The 17,242-nt window shown below is 48.5% G+C and overlaps 7 protein-coding genes across 7 annotated transcripts; 2 read left to right on the top strand and 5 right to left on the bottom strand.

Moving 5' to 3' along the window:
• Positions 1-62: 62 nt before the first annotated feature.
• Positions 63-2,577, bottom strand: DFJ58DRAFT_717110 (uncharacterized protein; the record flags this gene model as incomplete). The annotated part of the gene is made up of 13 exons (XM_041384325.1): positions 63-274; positions 299-698; positions 752-815; positions 868-987; positions 1,062-1,180; positions 1,232-1,259; positions 1,345-1,536; positions 1,595-1,742; positions 1,912-1,954; positions 2,007-2,071; positions 2,139-2,251; positions 2,316-2,373; positions 2,424-2,577. 13 exons carry the CDS (start codon positions 2,575-2,577, stop codon positions 63-65), a joined length of 1,716 nt encoding a protein of 571 aa, XP_041242003.1.
• A 340-nt stretch (positions 2,578-2,917) lies between these two features.
• Positions 2,918-3,910, bottom strand: DFJ58DRAFT_796753 (uncharacterized protein). The gene is made up of 2 exons (XM_041390595.1): positions 3,736-3,910; positions 2,918-3,715 (listed from the first exon to the last, which is right to left on the bottom strand). Exons 1-2 carry the CDS (start codon positions 3,887-3,889, stop codon positions 3,084-3,086), a joined length of 786 nt encoding a protein of 261 aa, XP_041242002.1. The 5' UTR covers positions 3,890-3,910; the 3' UTR covers positions 2,918-3,083.
• Positions 3,911-5,449: 1,539 nt separating this feature from the next.
• On the bottom strand, positions 5,450-6,459 carry DFJ58DRAFT_915080 (uncharacterized protein; the record flags this gene model as incomplete). Its single annotated transcript, XM_041395422.1, has 2 exons — positions 6,105-6,459; positions 5,450-5,965 (listed from the first exon to the last, which is right to left on the bottom strand). The coding sequence occupies exons 1-2, from the start codon at positions 6,303-6,305 to the stop codon at positions 5,450-5,452; spliced, it is 717 nt and encodes a 238-aa protein (XP_041242001.1). The 5' UTR covers positions 6,306-6,459.
• Positions 6,460-6,983: 524 nt separating this feature from the next.
• Positions 6,984-7,759, bottom strand: DFJ58DRAFT_474557 (uncharacterized protein). Its single transcript, XM_041380559.1, has 2 exons — positions 7,607-7,759; positions 6,984-7,555 (listed from the first exon to the last, which is right to left on the bottom strand). The coding sequence occupies exon 2, from the start codon at positions 7,489-7,491 to the stop codon at positions 7,120-7,122; it is 372 nt and encodes a 123-aa protein (XP_041242000.1). The 5' UTR covers positions 7,492-7,555; positions 7,607-7,759; the 3' UTR covers positions 6,984-7,119.
• DFJ58DRAFT_796744 (uncharacterized protein) lies at positions 7,619-8,517 on the bottom strand. Its single transcript, XM_041390594.1, has one exon. It carries the CDS (start codon positions 8,363-8,365, stop codon positions 7,856-7,858), a length of 510 nt encoding a protein of 169 aa, XP_041241999.1. The 5' UTR covers positions 8,366-8,517; the 3' UTR covers positions 7,619-7,855.
• Positions 8,518-9,221: 704 nt separating this feature from the next.
• DFJ58DRAFT_474532 (uncharacterized protein) lies at positions 9,222-12,291 on the top strand. Its single transcript, XM_041380558.1, has 6 exons — positions 9,222-9,400; positions 9,463-9,789; positions 9,841-9,935; positions 9,990-10,901; positions 10,956-12,166; positions 12,225-12,291. The coding sequence occupies exons 1-6, from the start codon at positions 9,370-9,372 to the stop codon at positions 12,256-12,258; spliced, it is 2,610 nt and encodes an 869-aa protein (XP_041241998.1). The 5' UTR covers positions 9,222-9,369; the 3' UTR covers positions 12,259-12,291.
• A 2,152-nt stretch (positions 12,292-14,443) lies between these two features.
• DFJ58DRAFT_685886 (uncharacterized protein) lies at positions 14,444-16,286 on the top strand. The gene is made up of 4 exons (XM_041383303.1): positions 14,444-14,936; positions 14,992-15,162; positions 15,212-15,632; positions 15,695-16,286. Exons 1-4 carry the CDS (start codon positions 14,567-14,569, stop codon positions 16,176-16,178), a joined length of 1,446 nt encoding a protein of 481 aa, XP_041241997.1. The 5' UTR covers positions 14,444-14,566; the 3' UTR covers positions 16,179-16,286.
• Positions 16,287-17,242: the final 956 nt, after the last annotated feature.

The raw sequence follows: 17,242 nt of genomic DNA, 5'->3' as shown, positions 1-17,242 counted from the left end.
TCTTACAGATAAGCTTACATAGAGACATTTAAGATTCAAGAAAATGTTGCAGGCAGTCTGGTTTACCCGCCGCCACAGCCGCCTCCGCCCCCGCCTCCACAACCGCCTCCACCTCCACAACCGCCTCCGCCTCCACAACCACCCCCGCCTCCGCCTCCAAAAACATTCCCGCCTCCACAACCCCCGCCTCCACAGCCACCACCACATCCCGTCCCACAACCACCAGCACCAATCGAGCAGCCGCCTGCCCCCTGTAAACCTGATATCAGCATCCCTCATTATCCAAACACAACGACACTCACCGCTGCACACCCCAAACCTCCATTCACCACCGCTCCAGCAGCAGCAACGCATCCACCAGCGTAGTAATAGAACATCGGCACAGGATACAAAAATGCAATCCCATGATCAACATCCCCATCCCTCTTCACAGCCCTCCCGTTCCGCTCTGCACGCAGTCTCCGGATCTCTGCCTTGCGTGCACGGTTCTTCCGTTGACGCAGGCTTGCGGACATATTGTGCAGGGCAAACACGGCGTTGTGATCACTTGGGTGCGTAGCAGCACGTGCGTCAGATTTGGGAGGGAGTAAAAGCACGTTGCTGGTGGTTTGAGAGGAGACGAGGCGTCGGAGCTTTTGGCCGATTGTGTCTCCTGGCAGTGGACACCCGCAGTGCATGTAGGGTACGCGATAACGGTCCTATGATTTAGAGGAGTTTAATGGGAATATCGTATTCCAGGGAAATAGCTTACGTTCCAAGCACGACAGGTAATGTCGAAGGAGGTCGCAAGTTGACCTTCTTCCACTTTGTCATCACTGAAAAATGCGTATTCATTATGCGTGTTCCGCATTGTATGACAACACATACTGATTAACATATCGTCCCACGAGCGAGAGGCAGTCATTTTGATACTGACTCGCCATGAGTTGATGGGTATGCCACCCGAGATCGATGTCGAGCGTGGGCACGAAGAACGAGGCAGGAGGACTCTGCCATGATGTTCAAAAAGCTGCAGAGCAATGTTTTGTGCAGTCCGTAGAAAGAAAGAAGCAAGTACGCACGCGTGATACCGAGCTATGCAATGCTGCAGCGCCACTGTATCTACCTCGCTAGCAAAATATCCTGGCTCGGTCCACCCAAGGTTGACCATCTTCTTCACAAACGATGCTTGTCGGAGGACCTAGATTCGTACATCAGTCCTTGAATACAATTAACGTGAGGGTCTGCTTACAGCACCGACCAAATCGAGTGAAAACACCCTGTCGTCCGTGTAGGCACCATGATCTTATTCAACCTGTCCCTCAATTGAGAAAATGTATTCATTGCAACAAAAATAAGACATACAATCTTGGCTTCAAATGCTTGTTCAGTACGGTACGCATGCGCGCAGCGTCATACTGGACGTTTATCAAGATCTGGCGCACGGGATCACTTGCCTCGTTATTCTGGAAAATGATATACGAGCTGAGGACGCGCTTCTTGATCGTGTCTCCGCGCCCAGTGTCGTAGATGTTACGTGGTGTATGTAGAGTTGCACTGTGTGTATAAGATTATATTAGATGTCGTTCAACATGGTCAGCAAAGCGACACCCACGCCAGATATGTATCAGGCGCTGTTGGTTCAACTATGTTTTTCGCAAACTTGTATAGCCCGAGAAGTTCCTTCGTAATTGGTTGAGCACATTCACACTCGACACTAAAGTTGCTCTGGGCATATCCCTTCCCGTTCGGCTGCAAGAACGCTACAGCTGGTTGTCAGAATGGATTCCCATGCCATGCAAGCACAAGGGACATACGCGAAAGAACCGTGCGATAACAGTATGGGCACTCGATAGATTTGTGTGTGAGATCCGCAGCAGATGCAAATGGATCATACGGTAATTTGGTACGGCGCTCCCAAGCAGAGGACACGTTCATGTTGTGGTGCGTCAGTGGTTAGTAGATCATGGTTGACCTAGCATAACGTTCAGCGAGCTCGGGACATCGTTCAAAGTGTTGTGGCGCACGAGGAGGTTAGGAAAGTAATCAGTGAAATGAGCGAGAGGTTTGAGCTTGGAGATCCGCGCGGTGTCTTCCGCATACCAGCTGCGGATGTGACCGAAAAACGTTAGATTCATTATTTATGAAGAATTAAAGACATGCTTGCCTCGGATTCAGGAGATAGGAGTGCCACACCATGGTGACATCAATGGGAGGCAGTCGTTGCTCTACTGTATCAGATTGCTTGATTGTCAAACACCACCTCTCGAACCTGCGCTCCACCAGTGCAGTGAGTACCAGTGCAAGCGCACGCACAACGCAGGCGAGGCACGCACCGTTCAACGGCCAAATTGACGAACCATACCCAACGTTTCTCACTGTCCGACTCTAATCCTGCGATAAGGCTCTCGCTGGCAACGACCCGCTGCTTAAGGTGGCTGAACGCTGCCAGAAGCTGAAGATGGCCTTGAGCTGATCTGGGCGGACGAGGTGCTGCGTGTTGCATCGTCCGATGTTGAATGTCTCTGGAAGAGTATACTGCGGTGGTTCGGGCTCTGGCTGTGGAAGCGTAGTATACGGGGGGAGTTGCTCAGTCATGTTGGAGACTGCCGGTACTAGTTCCTGCCAGCAAGGTATATAGTTATATGCTTATCCGAGTGGGAAGAGCCTCGGGCGCGGCCAATTACAGAATGCAGTGACAATGAGCGCAAGTATTGGCTATGATATAGGAGTAAACGTTTACCTAGGTTTGTTCCTGAATCAAGGAACAAACCTAGGAATCCTGATATAGCAACGACTGCATAATGCATTGTCGTCGCCAAGGTCACAGGCTGCCTAGGAGAGACTAGAACAATTTCAGGGGAACCAAACGAGGTTACTACTGCAAATTCAAGCTCAAGAGGGATCGATGTGAACGTCCATTATATGCGGTCGAATTCGAGCAGAGTGATCCGATAACACTCGGATCAATCACCAGACGGTAGTATTGTATTGTATGAATAAGAAATGCTGGTATGCTTGGATGAAGTACTAGTACTAAATACTCGATAGCCTATCAGGCCTTCAGGATATTAATATATGAGCATGACGTTTGTTAAATTTAATCAAGCCCCTACATCATCCGCGTCAATCCTTTGAAGAAGATGCACCGCATCCTCCTTGCGCAGCTTGCAACGCTTCGTGAGCATCTGTAACATCTTTTGACGACTCCTCCCCAACCCCTTCGTCGGAACCAAAAACTCCCGCAGCTTCTTGCACATCCGCGCAAACCAACTGCTCACGTCCACCGAACATGGATCACGATCTCCAAGTTCCTTAAGCATATTTAGCACCTTCTTCCGGGATTCGAGGTATCTGGCTTGGTATGCGTTTTGGAAGCCCTTAATGGTTGTGATGCAGACATGCGTGACGGGGACAATGCCCGAATTTTCGATATGTGCCCTGTTCTTCGTCCACCAGTCGTCCATATTCTCCTCATTCTCAAGATTGGTGATGACCAGAGCGAGGGGCACTTGTTCCTGACATAGGAACTCGTAGAATAATCTGTAGTTCTGCTGCATAGTGTTCGACACTCTGCCAGCCTTCATGCAGAAAAGTAGGCCATGTACACCTCCTCGGTTCTTGAGCGAGACGATGAGCTCATGTGCCTTCACCAGGGCATCCAAATACCCCGCGTTATTCATAGTGGGGCTGTTCCAAGCCCACCTAGATTGTTTTGGATTAGAATACCCACACGCTGGGAATCATTGCGTCCACTTACTGTATCAAATAGATTTACATTAAGCTGGGAATCCGAAAATGTGACCGGATACTCGGTTGATTCGAGTGTGCATGATTGAGCGCCGGACGAGGACTCGGCAAGTTGGTCCCCAGCAATGAGATTTACCAACGAGCTCTTGCCGACGCCCATCTCGCCAAAGATAATGAAGTTGGTGGTCCCGTTTGAGAGGACATTGCGGAAGCTGGAGGGAGTGACTGGCACTGCTGGGTGCGCGCACAGTGGCGCGAAACGGTATCCAGGTGGGAGCAAGAAGGGAGGCGTGGAGCGAGAGCTCCAGGGTATATACAAAATGTTGAATGCTCATTGTTAGGATGACACACCTCTGTCACCCTGTCAGGTATGCTACTATTTGACGCCCTAGATCAGTTCATGCATGAAGGCTGCGCGTTAGAAGGGAAACCATCGGATTTACCCGCTGAAGAAGTCCCCCATGACCAAGGGCGGCATCGTCCAACAGAATTATTGCATCCATATACACGCAGTATTCATGAGGCTTTCATTTCCAACATCTAAATCCGATAGTACTAGAGTTAGCATCGCGTCACGCAGTGATTTCATGAAAAGCCACCTGGGTCCTGCCAGTGGAGGCAGTTGATCGTCTCAAACACGAATGACACGAAACGACAAAGAGCGCAGAACAAATCTACGCTTCTCCACTGCACTATCGATGTCGTCGGCGACTCCGAAGATAGCGCCAATAGAGCAGTGAACTAGGTAGAGGCCAAGTTCCAACTATCGTATCGTTGAGTCGGTGGCTGAACATACACGTGACTGACATAGCAGACAGAACGCCTTGCCGCGGCATGTTTCTCACCTGCCCTCCTATCACTGCCCTCCGGCTCCTGCCAGCAGAATGTGTGGCACTCCGTTTCTCTCGCCCTTATATTCCTGCCACAAGCGCGGACGGTTAGCAATCTGCTGCTGGTTATCAGAGCTGTTTATAGTCGCGCACGGTGCATGTTCATTTCTTCTCATTCAACTCAATGCAGTCGACGCTTCCCAAGTAATTTCTCAAAGACGGCGCAACTTGCTACTGCTATGTAGCCCTGCAGCACCATGCTGTTCAAATGAGCATTATCGTGAGGTTCTCGAGGGTCTAATCAGTACTTTTGAACTTATTTGTGCAAAGCATGGTGAACCCTGACCTCGTCACGGTGGCTAGACAAGCAGTCATTGGCTGCCACATTATTAAAAAGGGACGTTTAACGACACTGATTAAGGAAGACTACGAGCGCCAGGGCACAGATCGGAGTCCCTGACAGCGCTTGCAATATCGCAGCAGCAGTATTATGAATTGGTGCTCCCTGCCCGATCATGCGGGGCTGTTCTTCAGGACGCCGAAAGGTATGACACGTCAGGATTTAAAGCTGACCAAATTGCACATCCAAACGTGTTGCGAACAAACAGAAGAGGGGTATCGATCGACGTTGCACACAGCTTCACAGCTTCAAGGGTCCAACATAGGAGGCAGCTCTCAGGAGAGACCGGTGTGGGCGTAGTAAGCCAGGCCGCCAGTATACCATATGGTTCGGAATTTTGACCACAGTGCAAACATTTGTGAGCAGAGTGGATCGATTGCGAGACGGGGGTATATGTATGACAGCATGCTAGATAATTGGATATACTACTAAGTATTGGGTAGTCTATGAGTATCATGTTCAATAAAATACAAGAGCCTTAGTCAAGTCACTAGTTCTCCTCGCCGTCGGATTCAATCCTTTGAAGAAGCTGCACTGCATCTTGCTTGGGCAGCTTGCAACGCTTCGTGAGCGTCTGTAACATCTTTTCACGACTCTTCCCTAGCGCCTTGCCTGGAATGAAAAACTGCCGCAGCCTCTTGCACATCCGCGCAAACCAGTTAATATCCACCAAGCACGCATCTCCCCTTCCAAGCGTAGTCAACATATCACATACTTTCTTCCTGGATTCCGAGTATTTTTCTTCGTATACGTTTTTGAGGCCCTTGATGGTAGTGATGCAGACCTGCGTAACGGGAGCTATTCCATACTCTTTAATAACATCCTGGTTTTCCATCCACCAGTCATCCATGTTCTCTACGTTCTCGAGGTTGGTGATGACCAGAGCAAGGGGCACCTTCTCCTGGCACAGGAACTCGTGGAACAACCTGTAGTTCTGCTGCGTAGATTCCAATATTCTGTTGCCGCCCTTGATGCAGAACAGCAAGCCGTGTACACCTCCTTGGTTCTGGAGGGAGGCGATGAGTTTTATGCGCCTTCACTAGCGCATCTAGATAACTCTTGTCATTCATTGTGGTGTTATTCAACCCCACCTGTATGGGTCTCGACTTAAAATATCGGCACGTTGGAACAATTCACGTACTCACTGTATCAAATAATTTGACATTAAGCTGGGGTTCAGATAATGCGATTGTATACTCGGTTGATTCGAGAGTGCAGGATTTTAAACCGGCAGAGGACTTGGCGAGTGTCTTCCCAGCAACGAGATTTATCAACGAGCTCTTCCCGACGCCCATCTCACCGAAGACAATGAAGTTTAGTGGAGCTGTGCTGGGCGCGTGCGCCATGGATGTAAAAGAGTACCGGGGATGCAGGAAGGGAGGTTGAATTTAGAACGACATTGTTCTAGGTGATTGTAGGCTATAAATTGTGCTCTTGTTGTCAGACCTTTGCGCGCTAGAACAACCCTACGTAATCACTTGAGATGATGCATGCAGCGATATGTTCGGGCGTTAGTTACTCACTAGTTCATTCGAAGATGGTACTTAATCGGGTTTACCCGGCAAACATCTCCCGCGGACCAGATATCGAAGATGACGGTTGGCCAAGTGGCCTCCCAGCAGACCCATTTATCCATGGGTATACCATTTGTTGTTGCAAATGAAAGCCTCATTTTAAGAAGTCTCGGTGCCAAGATTACTTGCAGTGAGGCTTTCATTTACAACTGGCATTTGCCTGGAGATTCGATATCCGTTAGCATTTGTATACAGCGACGATCTTATACAGTTTAACACACTTTATCAGGGTTGACTCAACAAGTACGGCGGTCTGCCAATGCGACTGTGACAGATGCATGAGGCGGCATGGCTGTGTCATCATGTGTGATTGGTATGTGACGATCAGCGCAAGAAAACTGAACTTGACATCAGATTGGAGAGGACAGGGGCAGTAGTTAGCTAAGCAAATATTGGTTAACAGCGGGCACCAGGCCACGTATGAAACTCGAGCGTTGATAAGAAACTACGGAGTTTAGTGTCGTCTTTGAAATTGAGCATCGCTAAGGTGTTGCAAACAATCCTAGTAAGTATAGATTGCTACAAATAAGGAAAGAGATATATCCAAGATACTGCTTTGTATGCGTCAGAAAGAAGCGATCGCAAATCAATAACCATGTGTGTCAGTAAGACTATACGTGCAACGAAATATATCACTGGTAAAATGAAGAACAAGAACAATCCTACCGCCGTTTCGGCGACGCCGATAGAGACGAGCAGCATGCACGGGACAACAAACAAAGGTAAGCCAGTGATGATGAGCGTACTCACCTTGCTCTAGGTGTGTAGGGAAGAGGGAAAACCATGCGAAAAATTGCAGTCCACCGAAAATGACCATCACTACAAGTCCGACAAGACTTATTATCTTGGTGTCTCGTTTACAATTGAAGGCGTTGGTAATCGGCAAAAATGTGGGAACCCGAAGAGGCTCGTAATAAAGTTTCAGGTCATCTTTATGGTCGACGAGGCCGCCCAGCATGCCAAAAAATGGTCCGAAAACGCGGTAAATCGGTGTATCCCATTCGTCGGAATCACCTCTTTCTCTAACTCAATTCGTTAGTGAGAAGCGGCGAATTTGACGTTGTTCAACCTACTTGATGTTACAGGGTTCCTGTACCTCGTCCTTGAAATACACACGATGAGGACGCTGCACATTAAGGGGTTTCTTCCACCAGAAACAGCAGGTGATGATATTCAGCACGGCGAACGCCAGCGTGCCAACTTCAAGTTGCGTAATTACCAAGTGTTTGATGTAGCGGGTGACATATTGAGTAAGAAACCAGGTGATCTGTAGGACAAGGACTGCCTTGGAGACCACGTCCCTTTTACTCTTGTCTTTAATCTCATCCCCAGTTATCTCTACAGCTTGGTTTTGATCGACTCTCCCAGAAAGTATGAAGTCGAAAAGTTCGTCGGGCAAGGGTGTGATGAGGTTGACCGTTGTAATAGAGTATAAACCCGCCCATCATGGCAAAGAACCCATGGGTCCTACTCCACCGGAAACTCCCTGTAACGCTAAGTGGTAATCCCGGTTCACGAATCGACTCACCCTTGAATAATTCATCATTGAATTTATTTACAAACTTGCCCGCGTGGAAGATTTGCCGCATGGCCCATAAGATCACTAACTTTGGAGCAACCAAAGCGGCGAGTATGATTCCGGCACGTGGCGAATGACATGAAATGTTCAGATGGATCGAAGTCCATGTGCAGGCGAAAAGGGTGAGGATACAACTTGAGATAATGCTATACAGCGTGCGATACCACTGCAAGTCGCGATGTCGTCCAGTGATAAGACACCAGCATTGGCGGGAATGAGCAGAGGTGAACATGAAGTACATTAGCAGGAACATCGAGGTTTGGAATCTGGATGGACGCACTACAAACCGAGTACCTCGCACGAGCAACACTCTTACTACCGTGACGAACCGTTGTATTAATGAACCTTCAAATGCGAGTACACGTCGAAAAAACGTTGGTGCCAGTATATAATTAAAAGACCGACTGAGTCACCACGCTGCATTTTGGCGTGCTTCCGAGACAACACAGCATCTCGGACACAGTGAAACCTCGAAATTTTTAACAGGACGACTTGCCTACAACCTGGACCGTTCTCGAACAGGTTCAAATTTCATTCATCTTGATGACATCGAAGAGAGAACACGCTAAAAAAAACAATGAATCAAGTTCACTGCAAATTTACCAGAAGCTCACAACCCTGCTGGATTTCTGGTTCCGCATTCTCCCGGAATCAAATGGCAGTCACTGTAGGAAGGACAGAGTCCATAAGAATTCTAAATAGGGGCCGGCCTCCAGGATTATCGCAGGTTTCCTGCCCACCAACCACCACATGCAGGCATGGTCGATCGTCACCAGCACGGTGCTCCTCCCTGAGATGTGGCGCTGCTATCTCGGATAAGTTCCGATTCTCCAAGCGCTCACTAACGCGATTTGTGGAGCCTGAGGTGGTAAGTCCACTTGAAGCTCGAGCTGTGATCCTGAAGTAACTCAATCAATGATCGATATCGAGAGAAACGGAACATTGTGGGTCACTTCGAAGTTCGAACACGTTACATAATTGGTATTAATTAAATCAGAACCGCCTCCTTGCCTCGAACACATTCACTTTCGCTTGAGCGTCTCTCCAACATACAGGCAATGCAATAGTATACAGGTCATGTCGGAACTTTCACATTTGAACATGCGCATGAAAATGCTCACAGAGAATCCTAGCTGGCATGTCGCCGTGATTCATACTAAAGCTGCATCCTCTTGCAGCCGCTTTCCCTCCAAATCCTCCACTATCACTGAGCCTATCAAGCAGCCTTAATACGCCGGCCTTATATAAGTTCTATACATGCTGGGCGGACATGTTTTAGTACTGGAAGGTATCATACCTCTCATAATTATCCTTCTATCTCACATTTCTCATATTCCCACGTGCATGCAGTGATTACTGGCCAAAACCTTGCCGTTCCATCTAATCGCACACCAGCGGGCCATTATGTCCTTGTCTCCACCTCCTATGGTCAGTGGAACACTGCCATCAAGGCTGCAATGGCCGACTGCAGTGTTTCTTGGAATGAGACCCTCACCATCCGTGGAAGCCCACTGATGTTTCCCATGTGGCTTCTACCCTTCTTTTCCAGCTCCTCCAAAGAAATCCGCCTCGAAATTCGCGCCTCATTTGAGTGTGGCCAAATGCTTGGTCGAGGCGAGCTTGTGGGTACAGTTGAGACGACTTTAGAACAATTGCTTGCGCACGACGGACAGTCCGGTGAGTTCTTACTTCTCACAATGTCGTTGTTCCCTGACAGCGGTTTCGAAGTATCATTCCTGGCTGTTGATAATCAGCGCATATCTCTTAAATTGAAGGCACGGCGTAAAAAAGTACCATACTACGATGCAGACGGTACCATGCAGGTATTTCATCAATTCAACGACTTACGGTCAATGCTAATATAATTAAATTTCAAGTGTAAAATCGGTCTTGAAACTGATGCAGCACGCGATGCATACACCCTCTTTTGGAGGAGCAACCTTCGCGAGCACTTCCATAGCGCCATTGAGGGTTTTCAGGCAGTGCTTGACCAATGTCCCCATGGTCATGCACATCGCGCTGCAGCGCTTTCCAACCTTGCTCATGCCATTTTATGTGGTTTCGCCAAGACTATTGAAAGCGATATTGACCGAGCAATTCACCTTTTCCGATCCGCACTCACGCTCCGTCCCCGAGGACATATCGAACATCCGTTATCCATCCTCGACCTTTGCCATGCTCTCTGCAAGCGTCATGCCCATAAAAGGGACCATTCCGATCTCCGTGAGGCCGCAGATCTTTACCGCTCCATTCTACCGCTTTGTGTCGAGGGCAGCCATCTCCATCAAGTAGTATTCGATACCAACGGCATACCATATGTCATCGAGCAGTGCAACACACTTCCTAGTGATCCTTCGGACGAGAGTATATCGCTTCGGCGAATTGTGCTTGAACTTTGTCCGCCACGGCACCCACATCGTGCATACTCACTAAACAAGCTTGCTGGAGACCTCTATGCACGGTTTGAACGAGACGGCAATAAAGACCATTTCTATGAGGCTGTTCATCTGTCACGTGAAGCACTGGCAGTATGTCGTGCTGATGATGATCAACTTAGTATTCTCCCCGGCGTTTTATCGGACACTCTCGGGCACCGTTTCAATCACCACGGCGATCCTTCTGACCTTTACGAAAGAATAGCACTTGACATCCACCTAGAGGCACTCGACTTGCGCTCGTCTGCTTCGAGTCAACGCGGCATAACGGCCCCCGAACAAGGACAACAATCTTCGCCGTCACCACTGCCATCTCCTCCCCCACCCCTACTGCCACAGGCATCAATGAGCAAAGTACGTGGCCTACTTCTTGAATCACATAACCCCAAGGCTTACTGATAAATGTAGCAGATTCGGCCGCTAGAAAGAAATATTGTCATCTTCGGTGACAGTGGCTCAGGGAAAAGTTCAGTCATCAATGCGATCGCGCAAACGCAGCTAGCGAAGACATCTAGCAGTGCAACTGGATGCACGTTCGCCTATCAACGCCATAGAGTCGAAATTTCTGGCCAGACGTTTGTCCTATTCGACACCGCGGGTCTCAATGAAGGCACTGCAGGCACGGTGCCGGCGGCAAAGGCGGACGAAAACTTGAAGAGCTTGCTGCATGAGCTCATGAGCCCTAGATCGGATGGGATCGGCCTTCTGGTATACTGCGTGCGTAGCACGAGAGCCCGTCGCGCTCTTATTCGGAACTACAATCTTTTCTACTCTGCTATCTGCCGAAAGAAGGTCCCGATTGTCGTCGTCATCACAGGATTGGAGAACGAGCCGGACATGGAGAGCTGGTGGGGTGCCAATGAGAAGGAGTTCAAGAGTCGCGGCATGCATTTCGAAGACCATGCATGCGTCACAACGCTTCAAAAACACTCAGGAATCTCAGATGTCTTCACCCGTCGCATCGAAGAGTCTTCTGAAACTCTACGCAACCTTGTCGTCAAGAATTGCTCGGATTGGGTGGTTGACGACAGCTGGTTCAAACAGTCTTTCGCTGCTGTGCGAAACATGATCAGCGATAGTGGGAATAGCGAAAGGTCTCTGCCCTCCACTCTCGTCATCTGCGACCCATCTCGAAACGAAGAAGTCGAGATTGCACACTGCATCCGTGGTACCTTGAAGCCTTACTTTGTGCGCATCGGCGGGGACAATTATCAGGTTCACCGTGTTCCTGCACTGGACTCTTCATCTTCAAATGCCGAGAGAAGGCCTGAAGGGGATCTTCTCATATACTACGCTCGCGCTGACGAGCTTTCTGCAGCTCGTCAGAAGTTCTACGCGTTTTGTACAGCGTATCGCGGGAATGTGGTACCGGTCGTCGTCGTGGTCAAAGGACTGGACGATCGCCAAGCTGCCCATCAGTGGGTCGAGAAACATATCATGTATGATGGCGCCGGACGTCTATTCTCAACATTTGCTCCAGCTGAAGAACTCGGATACGATTCTTTGAAGCAACAGGCGGAACAAGAATTGCAAGATCTCATTCGACAGGCCTGTCTGATTCGCAGCGAGAGGAAAGTTAGAGGGAAGCAGAAAAGACTTGCGCGTACTAGAAACCGACTGTGAGTGACGAGTTATTGCGAAGGGGACATTTAATAATTATTCTATGGCATTAATAAGGCGTGGAAAGTCAGATGTTCTAGCATTGCTCTAGTATTTACTCGCGAGGACTGTTGAGATATACATATCAGTACGCGTCGGAACGCAACGCCTACTATAGTCACACGTTCGTTAATCTTTTTTTCCTTCAGTCGTTATTCCTGAGGTATGTTTGCACATTCGTTATATTTATCTAGCTACTCGCTATACCTAGTTCTGACTCTTGCCATTAGACATGATACCATGAATTTAGGTGCATATGTTTACAGCTTTGAAACGCACTAGTGTGCGCTTATCTCTGTGTCTGAGTCCGCTCTTTGCAATATGCTTAGTGAGATGGATCAGCGACGAGACAATATTAAATATATGGATTGATATTGCTTCTTGAATTCCAGTCATGAAGCTCCCACACAGCATTCCCAAAGTGAGTTATCTGCACTTTGTTTTTTCTTCAATAGTCATATCCCTGTGGTGCAGGATATGCGGGAACTCGGACTCTTTCGGGGTGATCCAAAAAGTAGTCGAAGGCTTGTTTCTCAGAGCAATCGTAATTCTGATTCGTGTCCTTTCAAACCACCTATCCCCCCTGCCGTTCACATTCATCCCTAGATTTACAACACAGCTTTTTTACGTTCATGATTTAGCTACATATGGACGAGGAACTCCACACTACAGCTGCAGCCTGATGAGGTACTCAAGCTGACACGTAAGTGGACCATTGGTGCGGAGATCGTTCTTCAATTTTTGACTCGGTTTCCCAACTCGCCGCCCACAAATATCCCCCGCAGCGCCAGAATACTGGGGAGGGCATTTCTCTTGCGTTAGCTAGATATGTTATGTCAATCGGTGATATTCAGGCAAGGCCCAAGGGCATCCTGGCGTTGGAAATCGAAGATGTGAATTTTCTCTCCAGGACTGCTAAGAAGTCTTAGTCGTGATCGGCTGAAAATTCTCGTCACTGAACCAACGGCCCAGTTTAACGTTAGTTGGCCGAAGAGAGGGTAAAGCAAATTATGTCATTGGACACGCGTTAGGCCTGGGTCATCACTGTTAACTGTTTTCGGACAGCACAAGCCTCAAGGTACTTATCGTGGAGGCTATTAGAACAGACGCTCACACGTACATGCACACGTTTTGTTGGGCCTTATCAATCCTGTTCTTGAGGCGCCAGTAAGCCTTCGATGCCGTGGTGATCGACTTGAGGGTGCCGATGAGTGAATAAAAGACATTGCATTAACACGGTTCGGTTCGGTTACGCAGATTACCCTGGATGTATCAAAGGATGTCAGTTATTCATCGAACCAGGTTGAACCCCAGTCCGGGTGTATGATTTGAACCTGACAACCGTTCGCCTAAGCCTACAATCAGCACGATAACCCATAGCTTATTCGCGATGGTCACACATACCTTCGTTGTGTGAGAGATTTCGCTTGTAAACCCTGTCGCAGGTGTACAGCAAATGCGCCGCAGTCTCAAAACAATCGGGTATCTAGTCGACCTATGAATATGGGGTCCCAGCTTTGGAATTTTGATCTGATCTAGGAAGTTGACAAGTGAGTTGCACTGCGGCTGAATTATGTGTGAGTTATGATACGAACCGTTCACATTAGTCTTCTAATGCACAGGGTAACCTCAACCGTTTCAAGTGGGATGCAATTTGTGATTGTCCGAGTGAAAGCAACAAGGATATTCAATCCCACTAAGCTTCGAAGGGCGTTATTGCAATATTCATCCTGGTGCATGAAGTCTGGCTGTGCTCTAAGCAGATTAAAAGCTCACCAAGTGGAATTAGTATAGTGGCAGATAGAAGCCTGCGATTGGAATAGTAATGAAACATTGGTTTTCAAGTTAGAACGTCGAAGGCATGTACTAACGTGAATAATTGCCAGCCTTTGAAATCTCTTTCGCATGCTGCAGCGCCGGCAGTGCAAGCTTGGGAGGGTGCTAGCACTATATGTGGTTCATTACCAATGGACTCGGCCCCGGAGTCGTACATATCCGAGTTGTTATAAGAAGAGCTGTCACTAGTACTGTCAGCCAGGACTGCTGCGAACCAGAGGCAGTTCGAATAGAGAATCGTAAGATGTCCATCGACAACCACACCGGGCTTGACGTGTGTCGTAATTAGTACAATGTTATTGGAGGCCCCAGCCAGCTGCCGTCACGCGTCACAGACCGGCTGCAGTTTGGTTCACTTGAGCTCAGTCCGATGAAGAGATACTTCCGAGTCCCGGATCTGCTTGCCATGCTGCAAACATCAGGCAAGCCAGGGCCTCATTAATGTTGTACCTTCTGAGATACAAATAGTGGACAGGACACATGCTAGATGATACGTGTACGATACACCCAAGTAACATCCAATAATGCCCTTACTAGTACTTTTTTGCATCTTCTTCTACCTCGTTGGAGTCATCCAAGCTGCACCAACAATAAATACAACGTTAACAAGTACTACTACCACCGACAGTTTTGAGGCTCCATCATTCACGACCAGAACCATATGGTCCATCATCTCCAGCTCCGTTCTCACTCTATTTGCGTGCATATACAGTGCCATTCATCCTAATATTCCGAGTCCCAAAGACAGTCCTAATGGTATCGTACGGCGGCGAGTTGGGATCATGATAATGGCACTGATCACTCCTGAACTGATCGTCACATGGGCTATGCGCCAGTGGTTCAGCGCTCGTCAAGTTACAAGACAGATCGAGGAATCGGGGTATCCCAGCGTAGGTGAGTTGTGTTCTTGGAAACTCTGCATCTCACAACTCACTTTACACGTCTTTAGAAAAGCAGTCTGTTGAAGCACCTAAGCAACGCGAAAATTGCTCCCTTCGCCTCCTTGCAGTGCTTACTGAAGGTGTATCATCTGTGCTGGTGTTTCTTAGGCATTTCCCTGGTGCTCTCACGAGGTGGGTCAAAAGCTCGATTAAGGCTTATTTCTCAGAGCAATCTGAAGGTAAGCCCCAGTCGTGCTCACCTAAACGTTGGCTCATGTGCATCCTCAGATTATACGTGGACTCAGACGCACAGCTTCTTTGTGCTGATGGGTGGTTTCATGCTTTATGTGGATGGGAAACCTTATCACACACTACAGCCTGACGAGGTCCTCAAGCTGATACGTGACCAGTGTATCGACGCCCCTACCCTAACGGCAAACCAGATCCACGACAGGAGCAAAGGAAATGCGATATCGAAAGGATTAATCATGCTTCAGGTGGCCTGGTTTGTTATGCAACTCATCACCCGCGCCATCTATCATCTCGAAACCACCCAGCTCGAAGCGGGGACGCTCGCTTTTGCGGTTCTCAATTTCCTCACATATGCTGTGTGGTGGAACAAGCCTCTCAATGTGCAATGTCCACATCCGGTGTACTGGAAGTCGACTGAGTCAAGGCCAGAGAATCATATTAATGTTAATGAGCCTAAGTATGTATGCGCCTCAACAATTGTACCATTGCTGATTGTGTTTACCTTAGCGTCCATGAAAGCTCCCAAGGCGCTGTATGGGCGATCTTGGGACCAGTCTTCGTCTCAATTACAGACCTGATAGGCTTGCCTTTCATGCCCATATCTCGAAAGCTCCGAGTTCCAACATTTGATGGCAGTATCACTCTCGAAGGTTCGGACAAGAGGGTTCTTCTGCTTTCTGGATTGCTTATGGCAACCATATTTGGCGGCATCCATTGTATGGCTTGGTTTTTTGCGTTCCCCACATATCAGGAACGCGTGTTATGGCGCATGAGTGCCATCGCTATAACTTTCACACCCTGGGTTTGTTTTCTTGTGGGTGTCATACACGGTTTGATACCGCGGGTCGTTCAGATTGTATGTATTCTGACTACTGGTGTATCTGTCATATTGTACATCACAGCTCGTGCCGTCCTCTTGGTACTCATGTTCACTACTTTACGCAATCTTCCTCCCGACGCATACAAGGCAGTGTCATGGACTAGTTTAGTGCCGCACTTATAATTCTTGATCACAATACTTGTGATACACTTCATACTTTTGTAATGATATTCAGATGCGGCATTCCTGTGGTTGGCGAGCTACTTGCATGCATTATTTTATCGCTATAAATGACGCGGTCACATGACCTACACAATCACAATCAAACAAACCGTGGGCTCATCTTCAAGTTGTTCGAACTCGTTCATCGGCGGGCCCGGCGCATATGGATGGCAGCGAAATAGGGCTCTCACTTGGGACGCTGCGGCTGATGAAACGGACGGCAAATGAATGGGTAGCAGCATTCCCGATCAACGAGGAGACGGTTACCTTTGGACGCGACCTGACGTGCAGGTGTGCGCCTCTATTACGCAGAGATCAGTGCCCTGAACGTAAAATTTATGTTTCTGGAAAGAAAAGTACATGTATTTTCTCCCTACAATACCTACACTTTACATTTATAAATAAACCATCTACGTTGGCAGGCTTTCAGTAGTAATCCTCGTCGTCTTTGGCGAAGCGCGCCTCAACATCGATGGCTGCGGAGTGAGTGAAGGAGGAGAATGTAGAGGCCGAATTATGGAGGACGTGATTTAGTGACGAGGAGAAGATGGTGAGTGCATGTACGTGAGAGCACAGGCAGCTTAAGCTTATCACACATCACGTCTGCTCCATGGATTATACGTCAATACAGGGCGCACATCCGTGTCCCATTTACCACTTCCTGGTGTGATGCCTGTCTCCTAGCTTTTCTCCTTGTAATTTATCTCCCCATGACGCGTCTTCCAACTAGCCACCACCACAAGGCCATCCAAGAACGCCGTGAATCAGCGCCCACTACATCTGACCCTTTCCCGCACAGGTGCCAGGGCTCAGACAGTTATCTGTCGCACCCTCTACGCCCTCTGCCCCTTCATCGACCAAAATCGGGGAAATAAGCATGTCACCAACCAAGTAAAGAAGCCCGTCTCCCTGAGGCCTACTTTGCGCATATCGGCGGGGACAATTATCAGGTTCACCGTGTTCCTGCGCCGGACTCTTCATTTTCAAATGCCGAGAGGTGGCTTGACATACATTACGCTCGCGCT

The sequence above is a fragment of the Suillus subalutaceus genome (assembly GCF_016647625.1).
Source record: "Suillus subalutaceus strain FC151 chromosome Unknown DFJ58scaffold_81, whole genome shotgun sequence".
NCBI classification, from domain to species: Eukaryota; Fungi; Basidiomycota; class Agaricomycetes; order Boletales; family Suillaceae; genus Suillus; species Suillus subalutaceus.
Note: the sequence above shows the minus strand (reverse complement) of the source record. Positions and strands in the feature narration are given on the sequence as shown.

Coding starts and splice junctions, on each gene's coding strand:
- DFJ58DRAFT_796753 (XM_041390595.1), bottom strand. CDS start 3,889: ATGGGCGTCGGCAAGAGCTCGTTGGTAAATCTCATTGCTGGGGACCAA.
- DFJ58DRAFT_474557 (XM_041380559.1), bottom strand. CDS start 7,491: ATGCTGGGCGGCCTCGTCGACCATAAAGATGACCTGAAACTTTATTAC.
- DFJ58DRAFT_796744 (XM_041390594.1), bottom strand. CDS start 8,365: ATGTTCCTGCTAATGTACTTCATGTTCACCTCTGCTCATTCCCGCCAA.
- DFJ58DRAFT_474532 (XM_041380558.1), top strand. CDS start 9,370: ATGCTGGGCGGACATGTTTTAGTACTGGAAG. Junction 9,790..9,840: donor TGCGCACGACGGACAGTCCG/GTGAGTTCTTAC, acceptor GCGGTTTCGAAG/TATCATTCCTGGCTGTTGAT. Junction 10,902..10,955: donor CACAGGCATCAATGAGCAAA/GTACGTGGCCTA, acceptor TGATAAATGTAG/CAGATTCGGCCGCTAGAAAG.
- DFJ58DRAFT_685886 (XM_041383303.1), top strand. CDS start 14,567: ATGCCCTTACTAGTACTTTTTTGCATCTTCTTCTACCTCGTTGGAGTC. Junction 15,163..15,211: donor TTTCTCAGAGCAATCTGAAG/GTAAGCCCCAGT, acceptor GTGCATCCTCAG/ATTATACGTGGACTCAGACG. Junction 15,633..15,694: donor ATTAATGTTAATGAGCCTAA/GTATGTATGCGC, acceptor CGTCCATGAAAG/CTCCCAAGGCGCTGTATGGG.